Here is a 19,209-nt window from a genome sequence, read left to right on the forward strand (position 1 = left end):
CACATAAACGAAACTTCTATACTGGCTGCAAAGAAATGTTGTCAACATTAGTTAAGGCAGCTAACAATGAACAATACTTCTGAACAGCAGGCTACTTACTGAATTATTCATTTAAAACATTTACTAATACTTTTTAAACCGTTATAACTGTTGATATTTTTTAATGAACAATGAACTAACGTAAACATTATAAAGAGTATATTTATTGATCATTGTTAACAAAATAACATCACCAGTTGTTCAATAAAAAAAATGACCACCCTAACCTAAGGCTGTATGAGGTGGATTACACTTGCACAAAAAATCACAAGCAAGAATGTGTCTCTGGAACAGACCTTTGAGTCTGCCGCATACAAGTTAGGGATTCACTCTTCAGCAAGAACTCTTAAAATGCTTTGCCTGAAAAGCTTCTCTCCTAAATACATAATTTGCCTCAAAATGTGGAGAGTCATGAACCCCTGGATTGCTGTCTGAACAAAAGTATTGCAAGCATTGTCTATCAGTGCCAAACTTGTTTCTCGGAAATGTACTCACTGAATGAGGTGTGTGTGTCCTGTTTCTCTGGGATCTAAGGGTTCAACACACTTTGTCTGAAAATCACAGCCAGGGGATACGTATTTTTTACCTTGGTTCTATTTAAATGCATGTACAAAAAGAAATCTCTCAAGAACACTGAGAACGCTCAAAATGCTTTGTTGAACCCGCGGACTTACGCACGAGAATCTTTATTTTTTTCAATCTATCCATTTAACCTCACAACAGCCAATCACTAGTTTGATAACGTCCAAATGAACTTTCACGTAAATATAAGTGCCTGTTTTGGTTCTTATTTTTAGACTTTAAAGTGCTTGTCCTGCTTTGAACATCACACAAGTTTGTGACGTATACCTTCATTCTTTGTTAAAAAAAAGGCTACTTATGTTTTTGTCGTCTCCAAACATGAGGCCTTTTGCATTAATTGAAAACAGTGAGTTGAACAAATATACACTACTGACAAAAAGCTAAGGATATTCGACTTTCGGGTGAATATGGAAAATCTAAATTGTTCATGCAACAGTCATATTTTATCATAAGAGCAGGGACCAATTTCAGAAAGCAGGGTAAGTGCAAACTCAGTGTAAGTTAACCCCAGAAAACGGGATACTCTGGGTTTTCAGTTTCAGAACGCGAGGTATATCAAACCTGTGACCGTGGGGTAAGTCAAGCCCGTTTCAGAAATCGAGGTATCTTATACTTAGAGTGAGTAACCATCGTAACCTACTCTGTAGACCTAACCTGGTCGGGAGCAGGTTTTATTCCACTAACCCGAGGTTTGTTACAATCTCCGCCCCCTTTTAGAAGAGTGAGCGGAGTTGAAATTGCCTTCGCCATTTGATTTTTCAATCGTTTTACTTAATCGCGCACAAGTTCGTAACACAGACATTAAAATGGCATGTCCGTTCATTCAGAGAGAGTTAAATTTACGTCGGGAGAGAATATATGGTGAAGCCCCGTTTGGATGTTTTATCATATCCGGAGGATTCTTTATTTGAGCGATACAGTTTTTCTTTACAGTCCATTAAATATATCCACACTCTGCTTCATCCTTATATCACAAACCTCACTCGTCGGGGTCGCGCTCTTACATCTGAGCAGATTCTCTGTATGGCCTTACGTTTCTTTGCTAATGGAAGCTTTCTTTATAACACCGGGGATGCAGAACACGTTAGCAAGGCAACTGTATGCAGAGCAGTAAGAAAAGTGTGAATCGCTCTCAAGCACTTTTTATACATTTTTGTTAAGTTTCCTGTGCGAGCCATCATAGAGGTGTTTCATAGGATTGCAGGTGAATGGTGAACGTCTATCTGAATTAGGCTGATTAAATAAATGTGGTCTTGCTGCCACCTCTGGAATTAGATAATAATTCAAATACCCTTTAGGATTTCCCAATGTGATTGGGTGCACATTTAAAAGGTCCCACTCGCCCCGCTCTGCGCGGGCTTCGAACTGCCGTCGGTCAGAATGAGAGACGGGCGCTCTAACGAGGAGACTAAAGACCGCAGTCCCTATAGCGTCTGTCGCTAGAGCGTCTCTGTTGGTCAGGGACAGGGCTTACACACTGCACAGCTCTTCACTAGCTGGCCTCCGTTACACAGCTGGAGCAGGGGCAAGCATGGCCATTTTTTTGTCTTCTATAGCCACAGTGCTCGGTCCTCTTGTCCTCATAACTTTCAAGGCCAGTTTATTAAATATATCAAACATTTCCCAGTCAGGCATCCTTCTAGCAAGAGCATTTAAACTCACCGGACTGAAGGATGTTTTTAGATTTCATTTTCAGCTGCTGCCATGTTCTTTTTATTGCAGAAGGATTGCACCTACATGAAAATATATATACATATACATATACATATACATATACATATACATATACATATACATATATATATATATATATATATATACACATCGTGTTATCTTCGCTCAGTTGATGATGGCTTTTTAAAGCCGCGGTGAACACGCGTAACCTAGAGTGAACTTACTCAGAGTGGATTGGACTCATTGAAACCAGCTGTTCTGAAACAGAAAACTCAGAGTAGCGATTATCTGAGTAAATCAACTCGGAGTTCTTATTTTAACTCAGTGTTGCTTGAACCTCCTTATTGAAACGGGTCCCAGGGCACTTAAGTAGAAGCATGTAATGGAAAAGAAAGTGGAGGGTAAACCACAACAAAAAATGCCAAGGTCAATAACTTGCTATGTGTCCTTGAGTGTGATGTCTCGTGCTGCTCACAAGTCGACTTCTTGCCTACTGAGGCATGACGTTCCACTCTTCTTGAAGGGGTGCCTTCAGGTCATTGAGGTTCTGGAGTACAGGGTTGCGACCCTCTACACGATGACTCAGCTGATCCCATAGGTTTTTCTATGGGATTCAGGTCTGGAGAAAGTGCAGACCGCTCCATTTGAGGTACCCCAGCCTCCAACAGGCCGAAGACCCTGGCCACTGTCGTCAATGAAGATGAAATCAGGCTTGTGTTGCTCATGCAGAGGCACAATAACTGGATTAATAATATTATGTGGGTACTATTGGCCTGTATTTTTTAACCATATTACTAAATCATTATTTGTTATACATCTAAAAAAACAGTTATGTAATATTAACGGCAACTAAAATAGACATAATACACTGATGCTAAGATCTCTTACAGTCTCTGAGGTAAGACTCAGATCAGATTGTGATTTGTTACGCCTCTTAGCACACAGGCCCAAGAAGCTCAAATGGTGGATCTGTTGTTACCTCCTACAGCATGAACTGGAGACTGTACAGAGATTTTGAGCTGGAAGTTTAGAACAGGTAGAGAGTTTCATACGGTGGCCGGAAAGTGCAAAACAAAACAACAAATCGCAAACCTAAAAGCAAAATAATAACCCCAAAATCAAAACGAAAAATCTGAAAACACAATATCAAATCTAAAAACAAAATATCGAATCATAAAATACAACAACAATTCGGGAAACAAAATAAGTCAGAAACCACATAGACAAGTCTGAAAACAACAGTAAGTATTTTGTTGGAATGGGATAGCTACTGCTGATTGGACGAAACTCCTGTCGATCAACATATCCAGGACGCTCAATGTTACTCATTGAAACAGGCTCATCTTGCATAAGGAGTAGATGCGTGTCTGTTTCACACTGCATGCATGCGACTGCATGGGACCTGAGCAGAACGCATAGTGCAGCTGAAAGGCGACTGCCTGTGTACCATCCGTGATCGTCTTCCCCTCAGAAGATACATACAATATAAGCTTATAACATGATATGTTCTTTAATCTGTGCCCCTGTTGGTTATGGTGCGATCGTTCGTTTTCGCTTATAAATATAAACATAAGCCTGGAGTTTCATCCAACATAACAGTAAAACCGTATCTGTCAAAAAAATATTACCTAGCTTGAGAAAAACCCACTGACATCTCTGTGGATTGTCCTGGTCCAGATAAATAATTTTCATATGCCATGGTTGTGTAAGTACAATGTAAGGTACATGACTCAACATAAAAAATTGTATTCTCTTTATTCTTTTTCCTCCAGTCATTAGGGAGTTGAGTGCCGACACACAGAGCGAGCCTTCAAATATGACATTAGGTCATCCATCTTCTGAAAAGACACCTGCGGCCCCACCGATCAAGAAGTCTACTCCAGGAAGAGCCAGGAAAACCATGCCAGGCTCTCCACGACTGGAAATCCTTAGAGGAGCTCTTAGTAAAACTCCAGGAAAGTCAGTTGTTGAGTCCAACAAACCTCCAGAAGTTCGACCCGCCCCAGATGATAATGCCATGGCCCCCCTCTCCAGTCTCCTTCAAATCAGGCAGAATATTCGCCGCTCACTGACTGAAGTTTTGCTTCTAAGGTGAGAGTTTAGGAAATGTGATTTCAGACTCTAAATGCACATTTCTCAAAATAAATCGGCATTTCTTTTCTCAAACAAATACATTTTATAAGCAAACGTTTGCATGTTCAAAATGTTGCTGTATCTGAAAGCGGACCGAGAGGTCATGATCTATAGGACGGTGTTGAGGCAGCAATAAGACTAAATGAGAGATGCTTGAGAAAATTGTATAGATGTCATAGCATAGCATTGCAAGTTTATCTAAACTGCTTGAGAAATTTGAAACAAGTTTTAAAGACTTTATAATCGTTGAAATTGAAAAGTTATACCAGGTCTCAGCTCAGGTTTAAAATGTCATTAGCCTGAGGCAGATCTGATGCCTACATGGTCTAATGTAGTATTATAATTTGATCCGTCTCCAGCAGAATATCAGTTACAGTTAGATCCAGTGCAGTAGAATCTGCAATATGAAGTCAAATGTAAAAGTTTGTATTGATAAAAAATAAATACAGAGATGAATATATAGAAGACCTTGCAAGCTAGTGATTTAGAAACAGTTAGGATGTAGCACAAAGGATTCACAAACGATATTATATGTAAAGAAAATTCACAGTGTTTTAATTCACAGCAATGTGTTCTATTACCAGGAAAAATAACAGTGATCATTTGGACACAACTGAGCATGATGTTGAAAAACTAGCAGTGAATACAGAGAAAGACATGTTCAATATGTACTATGCCACAGATGAGCTGTACAGGGAGAAATGCCAGCATCTCATACATAACCTGAAAGATCCCCAAAATAAGGTGTGTTTTAGTAAATCACCAAATGTAAAAATAATGTTTCAAATGGTTTATTTTAACTTGAGATTGGAATTATATTCTGTTTCTTCCTACATGTTTTAGGAGCTGTGTCATCAGCTTTTGAAAGGAGACATTTCTCCAATCAAACTTATTAATCTGATTCAACAGGACAAGTCTGTGGAGGTAAACCTCTGTGTGCACACCTCAAAAATCACATCTAGTTGTGTAAAGTGTTTCACCCTCTGACCATTCTCAACAGGACACTGCTTGTGACTCAGGTGTGCATCAGATGCCATTAGAGGAGATGTCTGCCTCTCATTCTCTGCATAGGAAAGAAAATCCTCCTGTCTGTCAGGAAAAAGTAGTCAACGTGAAGAGCACAAATCCGTTGAGTGCGACCACTCGCTCAGTGAGTTAATGCCTTAGAGTTACTTAACAGTGTGAATTTCTTGTACATTTTAAAACTTTGATACAAATATTGTCCCTTCGCCTCAGCTTCTTGTCTTTCCTCAGGATGAGAAAACGTGTTTGTCTCAACAAAAGCAGAACCTGGCAAGGAAATTCAGCCCCGAAGTCCCAGACATGATAAGCAGCATGCTTAAAGACACAACATCGCAACATAAATGCCATCTGTTTGACCTCAATTGCAGGATATGTACAGGTATACCTTGTAAATGTCTTGATTTTAAAGAAGATATTCAATGGTATTTATTTTCAATAATAAAATATTGTTCAAAGGAAACGTTCACCCAAAAGTGAAAATGCTATTATGTTTTACTCACTGTATATCACTTCCTACAGTTTCACGAACATTAAAAATATGAATTTTTCCTTCACAAACATGAATTATTCCATCACAATAATGCATGTGTTGTTTGTTTTTATGATAACATTACAACATATTTATTACTATATTTATACTAATTATTACCTTCAGATCCTTTAACATTAAATCATTGCAATTAGAAAAATGTGCAATCCTTGAAGGCCAAATGACTAAAGATCAAAATGTCTGAAGAGACACAAAAAAGTTAACCAGAATTGGACTAATCCTGTGGTCACACTCGATGTCGCATTCTGAAATTTCTGACCGTATGCTGTATGCACTGAAGCATCTTTGAAAATGCTAAAATGTGAATTTATTACTCATAGGCCAGATATCCTCGGACGGGGACCCCGAAGCGAAGAAATTCAAAATCGAGACCACAAAGGATAACACAGAAAACACAGAAGAGAAGTCATTGTGGGTTGATCATGTGATGGATGAAGTGCCTCCACCTGCTACAGTACAAGATTCTATTATAACAGAGTCCCCGGCTTCTCCTAGTGCAGATGACTGTGAAATACCAATATCATCAGGGGATTTCTCTCCTGTTTTGATCCCATCAGTTCCCATCGTGTCCCTCTCAAGAAGAGATCCCCGTACAGCACAGTTCCGACAAGTGCTGACGCCAAGTACTGACACTAAGTCGGTCTTACCCCAGTCCCAACTTCCACCCCCAGGGGAGATCGTAAAAGAAATTTTCCAAGATACAACATCGTTCCAGACCGCCCCGCACGTGCCTATACCCACAGTGCCAAAATCCATTCTCATGAAACCCACACCTACATCTAGGCTGGACGCTTCATATGCCTCAACCACCTCAAGGTGTGTGTAGTCCTTTTTATATACAGTATATAACGCCAAACAATGGATGGCAGCGTGATTCATGTTATTGTTCTGCCTCTACTTTTAGGCTGATGGAATCTCACACCCCATCTGACAAAGGAACAAGACAATTTTTATCTAAACAGGACACTGTGTGGAAGGGTTTTCTGAACATGCCAACTGTAGCCAAGTTTGTCACAAAAGGATATTTAATCTCAGGCTCTCCTGATTTTCTTAAAGAGGTTAAGCCCTTTTAATCAACATGGTGTTTGTTAATAATATTATGAAAGAAATATTCACATATATTCCATATGTGTGTTCCTTTTTAGGACCTGCCGGACACGATCCAAATTGGTGGCAGGATTTTGCCACAGACAGTATGGGAATATGTTGAGTTGATAAAGACATCCGAGGGAAAGGTAAGCACATTACCACACAGTTTATATACGAGCTGCTCTACAGAACCTTTTTTTGGAAATGAACAAAATACATTCAAACATTTGTTAAAACTGTTTTTTTCATACCCAGGTTTCTTATGTTAATCCTCAACGTATTGATTTACATTATTACAAGAACGTTATTTGGCTAAACTTCTCTCTCCAATATTTAGAATTTAGACTGCGATACCATGTTCAACCGCTAGATGTCGATGTACCATACGGTTTATTTAAATGCGACCGAGCTACAGGATCCATTCAAAAAATAAAATGAGCATACAACAAAATTAAACAAATAATTTATTTAATACAATTATTATACACTAAAACAATAATTTAAATAAATATTAATTAAATAACATATAAATAGTAATATTATCAGACAATAGCCAAAGACAAAACTAGAATTTTATAGTTTTATTTAATTAACACTGCATATAGGAATTTATAGTTTGTCTGATATTTGACCTGTGTTTTGACTTGCATAACCTTATATGTTTTGCTTATAGTCAATGTTTTCTTGTACAGCTGCTTTGTAACAATTGTAAAAAGCGCTATATAAATAAAGCTGACTTGACAAACTAGAAGTTAATTTGGGGTCAGCCATGCGCTCGTCCGGTGATATGGTCTATAAACCATTTTAGAAAACGTAAACAACACTGTTTGTTTTTTATTTTATTTTTATTTCACATATATAATTGTGTCTTATACGTGTTGTTCAATTGATCATGAACTGTGCAATTGATGTTTTGAGGTTCTTGACACGCTTAAAGAGATGTCAAACAGTGAAAATTCTGTCACCAGCATCATGGTCAAGTCTATGATATGCCCTTAATGATAATTATTTGCATTTTATTTTCAATACAGGAAATGTCCTTGATCCGGTTCCATCCAGGGTCTGAAGAAGAAGAGGTTGCATATGTGTCCCTCTTCTCGTACTTCAACAGTCGTAGGAGATTCGGGGTTGTTTCTAATATTTGCAAACACATCAAAGACCTTTACCTTATTCCCCTGTGTGCAAAGAAGTCTATCCCTTCTTTACTGCTTCCCATAGAGGGACCAGGTAAATAATTAACAGATAACATACGGTTTTTATGTTATCATATCAGAAGACAATGAAAACCATAATGACCTTATGTTATTACTTCTATTAGGGCTGGAACAGAATCATCCCAATCTTCTAATAGGACTGGCGGTCTGTCAGAAACCAAAGCGTCCTGACACATTTCTACAGGAGGTTGGTCAGAAGAAACCTAGCTTGTTGATCCGGTCGGATAGTAAGGAAGCAAACAATCCTACCTCGATAAAGACTCTCGAAGTTGATATTGGACAACATAACACCAAGACACTAAGTGATCCTAATTTCCTCATCAAAATCTCATCAAATCCCGACCTGTCATGTATTCCCAGCTTTCAGTCTTGCTCATCTGTGTTATCTCAACCAAAACCCATCACATGTGACAACCCATCCAGAGACCCCACTGGTACTACCCCGCTTCAGACAATACTTGAAACATTATTTGGTCAAAAAATACAAAACCCTGATGCTACAAACTGTGAAATAAACTCTGCAAAAGATAAGGTTCAGCAAATTCAACAGATATATAAAGAAGCAAATACAATGGAGTTATGTGATGATAGGCCTTACGATCCTGAAGAATATGATCCAGCTCTCACATATGGCACTTTAGAGTCTAGCAGTCCAGCTACAATGGCTGAAGGTGATGATAGACCGTATGACCCAGAGGAGGAGTATAATGCAGTTGACAAAGGGGACTTTGTCAAAAATGATGTACCCAAAGCTTCTGAAGCTATAAATACAAAAGAGAGCTCCACCGTGAACACTGGGGTAGCCTATGATCCAGAGGATGAGACAGTGTTTGAAGAAATGCAAAATTACCTTGCAGGAAATGCCATAACTCCCCAAAAGTTTAACATCTCTGAGCAGGACGACATTTTGAATTCAACATTGTCTGAGCAGCAAAAGATTCTTGAGGAGTTGAATAGGCAAATAGAGGAACAGAAAAGGCAGCTAGAGGAACAGACAGAGACTCTTCGCCTACGGAAGCAAGCCATTGGTTTGTCCATGGCCCATTTCTCTGTTTCTCACGCTCTGATGTCAGATGAAGAAATTGAAATACTGCCTTATCATTCAACAGTTAATAAGATTAGGGATCCACGGACCTGTCGAAAAACAAGCAGAGATGCTGAGGATGCATCGGAGGCACCCGAAGACGAAAATGCAACACAAATATTATCAAACATGAAAGAGAATCAGACCGCAGCAGCATCTTCGTTTAGCAATAAAGATAAATTAGAAAATGATAAAACACTTCCTAGCGAAGGGTCGGCAAATTCTAAAACTGTACAGTTACAAAACACTACAAGGTCTCGCTCAGAACATTCTAGTGAAACAGGAAGTGGTAGAGAGTCTGCGAGAAAGAGGTCGCTTGAGCGTAGGTCGGACCGCCACTATAGAGCATCGTCAAGAACATCATATAAATCTAGGGTGCCAAAGGATGCTTCAGACAAACACCATAGAAGTAGACACTCTACGAAGCATTCGTCTAGCCGAAGTGACAGTGAAAGAAGAAGACTGACATCGAGAACAAGTCATCATGATCACCACCATCACCACAGAGAAACATCTTCATCCTCACGCTACAAGAGGAGAAGTGATTCTTCCACAAGATCACACTCGAGCCAGAGAGACAGAACTTCACAGGACGATAGTGACCGCTCCCATAAAACTGACCAGCAACAGCCATCAGTGCATAATGCTCAGTCTTCACAACCTGTCTGTGAGCAGCCTTCAGATCAGAAAGGTTCACATGCAAAGGCTGATGCCGAGACACTTCACACATCCCAAATCCCTGAGGAAGAGTCGCTAAAAATTAACAGAAATCATTCTGAAATTGACCACTCCTCTAAACAAGGACTACTACCAATGCTCTACATGCAGAACGTTAAAACTGCCCAGAGTTATTCTGACCAGCCTTTAAACAGCACTACAACAACATTACACCCTCCCCAAACTCAGGTGGGTTCTCCTCACCATGACAAGAAGGAACCACCTAACCAACCGTCTAATAACCAACCAGCTCATTTTTCTGGGTCAAGTCATTCGGCTCAGAAGAGATGTCTGCCGTCAATGCAGTGGCTGAATTCATTTCAGAACGAGGCAGATAAACCGCCCGGTGCAGGGGATTACCCACAAAAGGCTTTCCAGTTGCAATATAGAGATTTCCCACAATCCAACAACAGCCAGTTGACTTGCAGGGATATTCCACCCCAAGAACTACCTCAGAATAAAAGAAGAGACTTTTTAGCACACGAGGCAGAATGCAGCAGTCAGTTGCAAACGTCTCGCAAGCGGGAAGGATTCATGTCTGGGGAACGGGGCCAGTTTGATAAGCAAATGCTTCCTGACCACACAGACCATCAGTGGAGTCAAGAACACGGGCCATCCCAGTTCCATGGATGCAGTGGCGAAGAACCTGAAATAAATCAGTTCCGCCACAAGAAAGGCCAATCGTACATGAAGGGACAACATTTTCACGGAGACGAGTCTTCTCAGTTTCAGCAAAGAGACTCAATATTAGGCCCACCCCCTGTGGATATGGGTACTTTCAGACCTAGGCCTTTAAACCCTTCATGTTTTGATAAATGCAAACCATCAACAGAGCCTCTGTCCGTGATGGAACGGAGAAAGTTCAGTCAGCCCACGAATGCCAATACTAGTACTTTTGCTCATTCTAAAACCATTGGAGGGGGTGTTCAACCAGGGGGTCCATCTCCAGGTTCATCTAGGTTTCAGGATGGCACTCACACTCACAGTGGTTCACATCACATAATTAAGGACGTGATTGGCCCCGTCCATAGTGGATGGCAATCTGAAGGACAGTTTCACAATTCACAGCTATCACACTTTGAATCCCCAAAAGGGCGTGCTCCATATATACCGTTTACCAATGAATATAATAAAGGAGGTAGATTTCATGAAGGACATTCTAATAATAGAGGTTTTTCACATCACCGCCCTTATAAATCAAGAGGGCGTCCTCCCCCACATGATGCCTATGAACCACAAAGCTCTTTTTCTCTCCAAACATTCGGAGAAGACGAAGAAGCCTGTTTGAGAAAACAGTCTGAGTCACACCCTCAAGACTCAACATGTGAGGCTAGCCTGTTTGAGGAACAGCTGTGTCCCGAAATAAAGCGTCAACCAAGAGGACCTCCGCAATCTGGATTTAGAGGACAAGATGGGGGTAAAGGTTTTGCAAGGAGTCATAAAGTGAATGCACAAATGAGAGGACCTCGCTTTGACTCACCGCAACAGTTTATGGACCAAAAAGCACAATCTCCTGATTTTCATGGTGAGCGAAGGCCTTCATCTGGAAACTGTGACAATTCTGAGCCTCATGATGACTCCCAGTCATCTGGTTTTCCCAACACAACTCATGGTCATTTTAAAAGGCCAGAACATCAAAATGCGTGTGAAGGTCGGAATTTGAGGCAACCTTTTGAGTCTCCTTCTGGGCATACAAATATTCGTCCTTTAAGGTTGTTGGGTCCACTACTACCCACTCCAGTTGGATGTCGAATCACGCCAAACATCCCCCGGTTACAGAGGCCTCCCAATGAATGCAGCAGCTCTCGGGGACCAGCTTCCATGAGACCTCGTCCTGTGAAAAATGATATCAGGGGACTTTGGGTTCATGGGGAGGGTCACAATCTTAATCCTCATCAAAGTGATACCTCAGAAAGTCTTTTTCAGGAAGAACGAAGAGAAGAGTACGAAGGTAGAAGGGGACATCAAGGTGTTCAGGACAGTAATTATGGAGAACCATGCAGAGGGACCCGAGGGAGAAACAGCAGCAGAAGAGCTATGCAAAGGCAGAGATTTGGAAATAGTAGTCATAGAGAAAGAGATTATTCAATATAAATGTGTGTGTAGAGCGAGAGAGACTGGCGATTGACAAGAGGAAGGGCAAGAAATGTTAGTAGTAGGATCTTCCAATGATTGGTTGAGAAGCTAAGATTTAGATCATGGGATGTAAAATAGAAGCATAGGTAGTTACAGTAACAGTATTGTTACTAAGGGGTTTCTTGCAACAGGGCCTAGCTGTTCAGAGTGTGTATAGACAAGAAAGAAATATACTTTTATTTTGCCATTCCAACTTGAGTTACTACTTTCAGTTACCTTTCAGTTTTGTTTTTTTTAGAACGCAAGAGAATGTAAGCAGGACAGGAAACTACTAAAGGTTATGGTAACATTTTAGAATTGTATCTCCTGCTGTGCAGTTGGTTCTTGTTCTCAAAAGATAAAAATAACTACATTTTGTGTTCATACATTTTTAAGCTATTTTCTAAATGTATGTTTGTAAGTCTTTCAGAATCTCGAAAGTTCATTTAGTAAAACCAAACCTTTCAACTGGTGGTTTTGTTGTGTTTTTTCCACAAATATTGATATGAATGCTAAATTATTGTAGAATTATTGTAAATGTGTTGGGAGTGTTTAACTGCAAATTATCCCCAGTTCCAAGTGGTTTGACATTAATACTTCACTTTGTCTATCCAAAATGCGCAGTCTCTTACGCTTTAAACGTATTTTAAATTCAGGCCAGTGTTGAATTGCTGTTACTTATGAAAGCGTTGAATTTGCTGAACATTTTAAAATAGTATAATGACTTTTAAAGTCACTATTTCAACAGGTACAATTTACAAGGTTATTTGGAAGTATGTGGCATCATTTTTAAACTCATCTTTCAAAAAATGATGCCACGTACTTCCAAATAAACTTGCAAAGTTAAAACATTTTCACATTTTCGAGTTGCACTTTACCTAAATCCCCACAGCAAGTTTTAAAAGCATTAGAGAGCTAGAGCTTCATTTGCTGTTTGAAGTTTTCCTATTTACCTTTTTTAAGCATGCTATACGATCATTTAGAATGTCAAAAAATGCACATTTGTTCTATTAGATTTCACTTGATCACCATGTTTGTATGGGCTGACCAACCGCAAGACAAGGATAGTTTTGATGAGGTCTGAGAGCTTGCTGACCCCCAGAGACACCATTAAAATAAACTATTCCATTTTCTCAGTGCAACACTGTTGAACAATTTAAACATATCACAAACAAATATATTTATTTGTCTGTAACGCAGTTATGGAAATTTGAACATTGATGTATAATCAGAAGTTACTTGTTGCACTACAGGGATGTTTTTTTATTATTAACTGTACATTCAAAGCACAGGATTACTTTGTCTGCTGCACAGAGAAATGCCCTTACGTTTTTCCAGTGCTCATGTTTTCTTTGAACACCTATAGCGCAATATGCTGCATGTGAGAAAATATGGAAGATTCTGAACTTTTATACACATGTTTCAGTTTCCACATATCAATTTTCACTCGAGAAGTGACAATGTAAAGTATTATTCTCTAGTGCTCCCTATTGGTTGATGTGCAACTGTGCCATCAAAGCCCATGCAAAAGCAAAATAAAAGCTTTTTTATAGCTGTCCACTGCAGTGGCCCTTATGCTTGAGATGGTTAAGCCGCAAAAACTATGTTGTTGAGACTCCTGCTGCTAAAATACATGGCTCAAACTTCAGTAGTAGGAGATGCACTTGTCGCTAAGTATCTCTGTCTAAATGTATGGTTGGAAATATATCGTTTAAAGTTTAAGATGGGGAACTACGCCATAAAAGACAGACCAGTCAAACAAGTTCCCTGACAAAAGATAGAAAAGGCCAATGTGCTCTCCACCGTGCTGTTATTTTCTTTTTTGCGTGTGTCTTTAAACGTGTGGTGTTGCAATCCTGCCTCTAAATGTACGGTTTAGTTCTTTTTCTTTTTGACACGGATACTACATGTACAGATCTGTGCTGAGTTTCACAGAATAATAAACATTAACCTGAGAGCTATTCTGTGGTGTGCTGCTGTACTATGTGCCCCGTCTTCAGAGCTTGTTCAGGACACACAGGGGAAATACTGCAGTGTACAACAGTATTTACCTTAGTAAAATTCCATAATCATATGGTATATTACTATAGGAAATGGTATTTATAGATTGTGTATGCTTTACTAATACTATACTATACAACAGTTTACTATAGTAATCATTATAGTGTATATATGTATTATGTATATATGTGTATATATGTATACTAGGGCGACGGACAGCCTACGATAAAAATGTTTGTGGAAAGTAGGATACAACTAAATATAGCATTTGATAAATGGATCAATATGCTATGTATACACAAGTAAAGTTGAATTGTGTTTAAATTCCGTGGAAAATAAAATTCTGCGGAGTTTTGTGTGCTCTTACGGCCCGTAGAGTTTAAGGGGCGTCGTGGCCACACCCCAGACACGCGTCACTCTTCTTGGAGAACACTTGAGTGAAGTCCTGAGGATAACAGACAGTATTAACTGTTCAACTGCGACATGTAAGTCAATGTCATCGAGCATATTTCCTTTAATGTCGAAATATTGTAGTTATACGTCCATTTTCATAGTCCAGATACATCATTTATAGTAGTTTTAATGCTTTGAACTGCCATGATATAATTAGTCAGGCAATGGCAGGTTTACCTCATCGGGGTATAACGTTATGCGGACAAATTCACTTGCGATTCCCTTAAATAAATAACGACTGTTTTACTTGAAATATAATCATCAGACTTCCTGTTATAAGTACTTGGTAACCAGTTATGTCAAGTTGTAACGTTACAACGTTTCCGATGATTATGTTTTGTTAATATCAGAACGTTAAAGCTATGTATTCTCTCTGGGGAGGTTTCCCAGCCAAGGAGCTTAAACCAGGACCAGGCCTTAGTTAAATTAGGATCATTAAAACATACTTGAAAAATACTGTGCGCATCTTGAGACAAACAATCACAGTAATATATATTTGAAGATATGTCAGTGCAAGTTGTTTTTAATCAAGACGTCTCTGACATTAAAGTTAGTCTGAGACTATAAGCCCTGTCTGGGAAACTACCCCATAGTGTATATAGCGTTTACTTCCATAATTTCGCTTCAAAACCCCTTAAATAGCACACGCAGAGCTGGTATTGCTGAAAGTAAAAGTGGGAGCATGATGGAGGTGCATCACCTAAAGGAAAAGTCAAGGGGGATTTCGCATCCTTATATAGGCCCATATAGTCTACTGTATTAATCATAGTGTAAGGAAAGATCAATAGGTGACGATAGATGATATGCCTCTGAGACATTACACGTACCGGATGCTGTCTCTCTTGTTAAGAATGGTATGCCTTTAGGAATCAATATTTATAAGTGTAAATAAGCATCTGCGAAAGGTGAATGCACATGCAAAGGGTCATGACTCCACTGTAAGAAAAGATCAATTTCAACTGCAATTCATTTAAACAAATTAGCTTTATTTAAAAATTGAATTTGTTTTATTTTTGGGAGAACCATCACTTTACGTTTGTAGCTGATTTGTCTATTTCTGTCTGTTTGCAGTGCACACACACACACACACACACACAGTGAGAGTAAAATATAATGTCTATCCCTATTCTGATATGAACAGGTCATAACTCAATATGGGAAATGCATTTACTAAATATGTCAGACATTGATGTCTATCCAAAAGTTGTCTTTGTGTTGTAATGATTTAATTATTTGCCTCCCAGATGTTTGTCAATGGCGTGTCATTCTACAAAGACCCCTGAAAAAGCAGAAACAAAGAAGTGGAGCCAATTAGATAAGATGGTGAAACCGCATTCATGAAACTTATTCATCTTATTAGTGCTCCTCATATCAGTTGTTATGAATATAAATAATCTACTGTTCAGTCAAATGGCTGAGATCTGTTTGGTTAGTTTATGCTTTGTGTTTAGTGTTGTTTCTGAGTATTATCCTATAGCCTTTACCCTTTTTTCAGTTACTGGAGGCCAGTGGAGAGTCTGAGCTGATCTTCTCTGAAGAACTGACCTGCAGTTTCAGAGCAGTTGAAGTTTCTGACATTGTAATCAGAGACCTGCGAGTCATTTGCACTGACAGCGCTGACCAGCAAATATCTGCCACACTGAAGAGTAAGACGTTATTATATATTTTTTTGTGTCATTTCTAATGTTTTCAATCTCCGCCTGGGAACCACACTTTCTGTTGTGTCATCTGGAGAAAGAATTAACCACCAAACCGTTCGCAAACGACCAACATTAAAATAGATGTTTGCAGCATATTAGCATATGAAAACACGGCAGAGCGTGTCTTATTGTCTTCACATGACGTCAGCATGGGAATTTGGCACCAATTGTTCCAAAGTTATGAACGGTTTATTCCTTTTATTTCTGTTTTTAAGATGTTCTTAACTCATCCTCTTCATCCAAATGCGTACATATATGTTGCTTTAGACCACTGGTGTGCCTGAAATGTTTTGCTTTGATGTCATCATTAATAAATTGAGTCAAATCAAATGTTAATAATTAATATATTACATGTTGTGTACTGTGAGATGCTTAATGGAATAGTTTACATTTACTCATCTTTACTCCACATATAACTTATAAAACGAAATTTTCGTTGATCTTGTAACATATGCAATACACCTAAAAAAAGTTTATTGACTACCAGAGACAATTGTCTAGATGTGATTTTTTCATCGCAAATAATTCCTGTAGTTACACATGAGTTCCGTAGTTTTTATGTGTAAAATGTATAAAATCCTGGTCGGCCTTTTGACACTACGTAAACAACAGTAATCAAGTATGTCAGGAGAAATGTTCATTTAAAGAATTGCTCCGACATATAGCGTTGTTGAGCTTCGGGCGACCCGAGTTCGAGTCCCGGCTCGAGGTCCTTTCCCGATCCCACAGCCCTCTCTCTCGCCCACTTCACTTCCTGTCCTCTCTACATAACAGCTGTTGAAATAAAGGCAAAAACGCCCCAAAAATAATAATAATAATCTCACCCATTACAATTCTACACAGAATATTGTATGTTAAGGCTCTATGAAAGAGACCAAACGCGGCAGCTTTGATGAGTAAGAAGATAAGCGCCAGTGTCACGCACAAACGTAAATCACAAGCTTCAAATGGCACATCACTGGTATCGCAGATCTTCCTAATTTCATACCACTGTTGTTATCACATTGTTATATGCAGCTTTTCCAGGCTTCAAAAATTAAAGCATTTTAGGATTGATATCTAAATAACAAAATCCTTTCACTCTTAACGTCCAGTTGGGTATTAGTAACCCAATTCCACGGGAAAGCTACAGACTTGGCAACACAGACCATAGAAACAGATGCTAATGCTTTTTTTAAAAGATTTAAGGGCAGTGTCCCAGATAGGGCTTAAAACTAGTCCCAGACTAACTTTAATGCTAGATATGTCTTGATCAAAACAACTTACACTGACATATGTTAAAATATATTCTCAAAATGGACACAGTAATGTTTTTTTGAAAAGTATGTTTTAAAAATGACTTAAATATACTACATTAACTAATGCCTTGTCCTGGTTCAAGCTAATCCTTGTCCGGGCAATCGCCCCTTAGAGACAGGCATAGAGACGTGTTTAAATTATGTTTGTTTTGGCTTGTTTCTCTCTTTTTTAAAGATGAGGCATCAGATATTGCTGGGCTTCCTGTGAAACGCATCTACACCAGGATTTGTGGGTCCTCTAACGGAACGCAGCATTCAGAGAACTGGAAGCCAGTTGCTGGTGCTTTGAACACTAAGCAGGGCAAGAAATCAAGATCTTGTTTGGATCAAACTCAGCGCAGAGAAATACACAACAGAAAGGAACGAGATCGCAGGTGGGGTTATGAAGTGAAAGAGTGGGGTTTGAAAGTTCAGTTAAAACCTTAAAGGGATAGTGCACCCAAAAATCATTTACTCACCTTCAGATTGTTCCAAACCTGGATAATTTTTTTTTGCTGTGGCGAACGCAACGGAAGATATTTGGAAGAATGATCTTTAGCCAAACAGATCTCCTCCCCCATTTACTGCCAGGTTAGAGGTTAAATAAATACTATGGGAGTCAATGGGGGATGAGAACTGTTTGGTCACTACCATTCTTCCAAATATCATCCTTTGTGTTTAGCACAATCTGCTTTCTCAGAGGGTTGAGTAGCAAGAACTTGCTTTGCTATGTTGTACTGATGAGGGAAAAAGTTAATTGAATATATGTGACTATTTATTTATATAAATAATTATATTTGGATAAAAACAGTCAATAGTACTGCTAAAATCAGTCAAAATGCAGAATCATTTAATTCCGTATGTTTCTATACTGATTATTGGAATCGTTAAGAAACTATAATTGTTTTCATCAATAATGTTTGTCTTTTACTCAGGAGACGAATCAGTCTGTGCTGTGACGAGTTAAATCAGTTGGTCCCATTCTGTTCTTCCGATACTGATAAAGCCACCACGCTGCAGTGGACCTTAGCCTTCCTCAAGTATAGCAGAGAAATACACGGAGATTCCCTCAAAGATGTAATAGTTTACCCTTCTCGGTGTTTGTGTTTAGTTTTGAAAGACTTTAACGTGTATGAAATAACCTGTTTCAGGCTTTTCAGAGTACATTCTGTGAGAAGACTGGAGTTCAGATCAAGCCCAGCGGTACAGCACCTTGAATCCAACCACGACAATATGAAGCTTTCTTCACACAAATTACTTGTTGTTTCTGCTGTATTATGAGGAGCTTGTGAACAGACCCTTTTACATCTTAACTTTCCACACTTCAGAATGTGTAGTGATTATCCGTTTCATGTAAAGCCTGTTCTTTACGGTCAGTTTTACAATAATTTGTTTTCATGTTCGCATGATACATGTTGATATCAGTACAATGTTTCAATGTTTCATCTATATATTTGTTTGGCCGTTTTTTACATGAGACTTTTATTATTAATGGTTGGGGTCTTGCCAACAAGCTTTTTTTTTGCATTAAATAAAACGTTATTTATCAAAACAAACA

The 19,209-nt window shown here is 38.9% G+C and overlaps 2 protein-coding genes across 4 annotated transcripts in view; both read left to right on the forward strand.

The window, feature by feature from the left end:
- The window catches only part of LOC306906401 (death-inducer obliterator 1), a 26,551-nt gene extending 13,864 nt beyond the window's left edge, over positions 1 to 12,687 (forward strand). For both annotated transcript variants that reach the window (XM_079477774.1, XM_079477773.1), the window contains exons 7-16: positions 4,068 to 4,386; positions 5,013 to 5,172; positions 5,272 to 5,352; positions 5,429 to 5,578; positions 5,683 to 5,830; positions 6,322 to 6,817; positions 6,906 to 7,059; positions 7,147 to 7,236; positions 8,122 to 8,317; positions 8,409 to 12,687. In XM_079477774.1, coding sequence (XP_079333900.1) covers positions 4,068 to 4,386; positions 5,013 to 5,172; positions 5,272 to 5,352; positions 5,429 to 5,578; positions 5,683 to 5,830; positions 6,322 to 6,817; positions 6,906 to 7,059; positions 7,147 to 7,236; positions 8,122 to 8,317; positions 8,409 to 12,199 — 5,585 coding nt within the window. In that variant the 3' untranslated portion in view covers positions 12,200 to 12,687. The remainder of the gene's footprint in view (positions 1 to 4,067; positions 4,387 to 5,012; positions 5,173 to 5,271; positions 5,353 to 5,428; positions 5,579 to 5,682; positions 5,831 to 6,321; positions 6,818 to 6,905; positions 7,060 to 7,146; positions 7,237 to 8,121; positions 8,318 to 8,408) is intronic.
- Positions 12,688 to 14,620: 1,933 nt separating this feature from the next.
- On the forward strand, positions 14,621 to 19,199 carry LOC306906380 (spermatogenesis- and oogenesis-specific basic helix-loop-helix-containing protein 2-like). 2 transcript variants are annotated; one of them, XM_079477727.1, is made up of 6 exons: positions 14,621 to 14,706; positions 15,919 to 15,997; positions 16,170 to 16,320; positions 17,848 to 18,046; positions 18,587 to 18,728; positions 18,803 to 19,199. In XM_079477727.1, the coding sequence occupies exons 2-6, from the start codon at positions 15,929 to 15,931 to the stop codon at positions 18,866 to 18,868; spliced, it is 627 nt and encodes a 208-aa protein (XP_079333853.1). In that variant the 5' UTR covers positions 14,621 to 14,706; positions 15,919 to 15,928; the 3' UTR covers positions 18,869 to 19,199. The 2 variants fall into 2 exon arrangements, with proteins under 2 accessions (XP_079333853.1, XP_079333852.1); XM_079477726.1 differs by having other exon boundaries at positions 18,587 to 19,199.
- Positions 19,200 to 19,209: the final 10 nt, after the last annotated feature.

This window comes from Barbatula barbatula (assembly GCF_947034865.1).
Source record: "Barbatula barbatula genome assembly, chromosome: 17".
Classification (NCBI taxonomy): domain Eukaryota; kingdom Metazoa; phylum Chordata; class Actinopteri; order Cypriniformes; family Nemacheilidae; genus Barbatula; species Barbatula barbatula.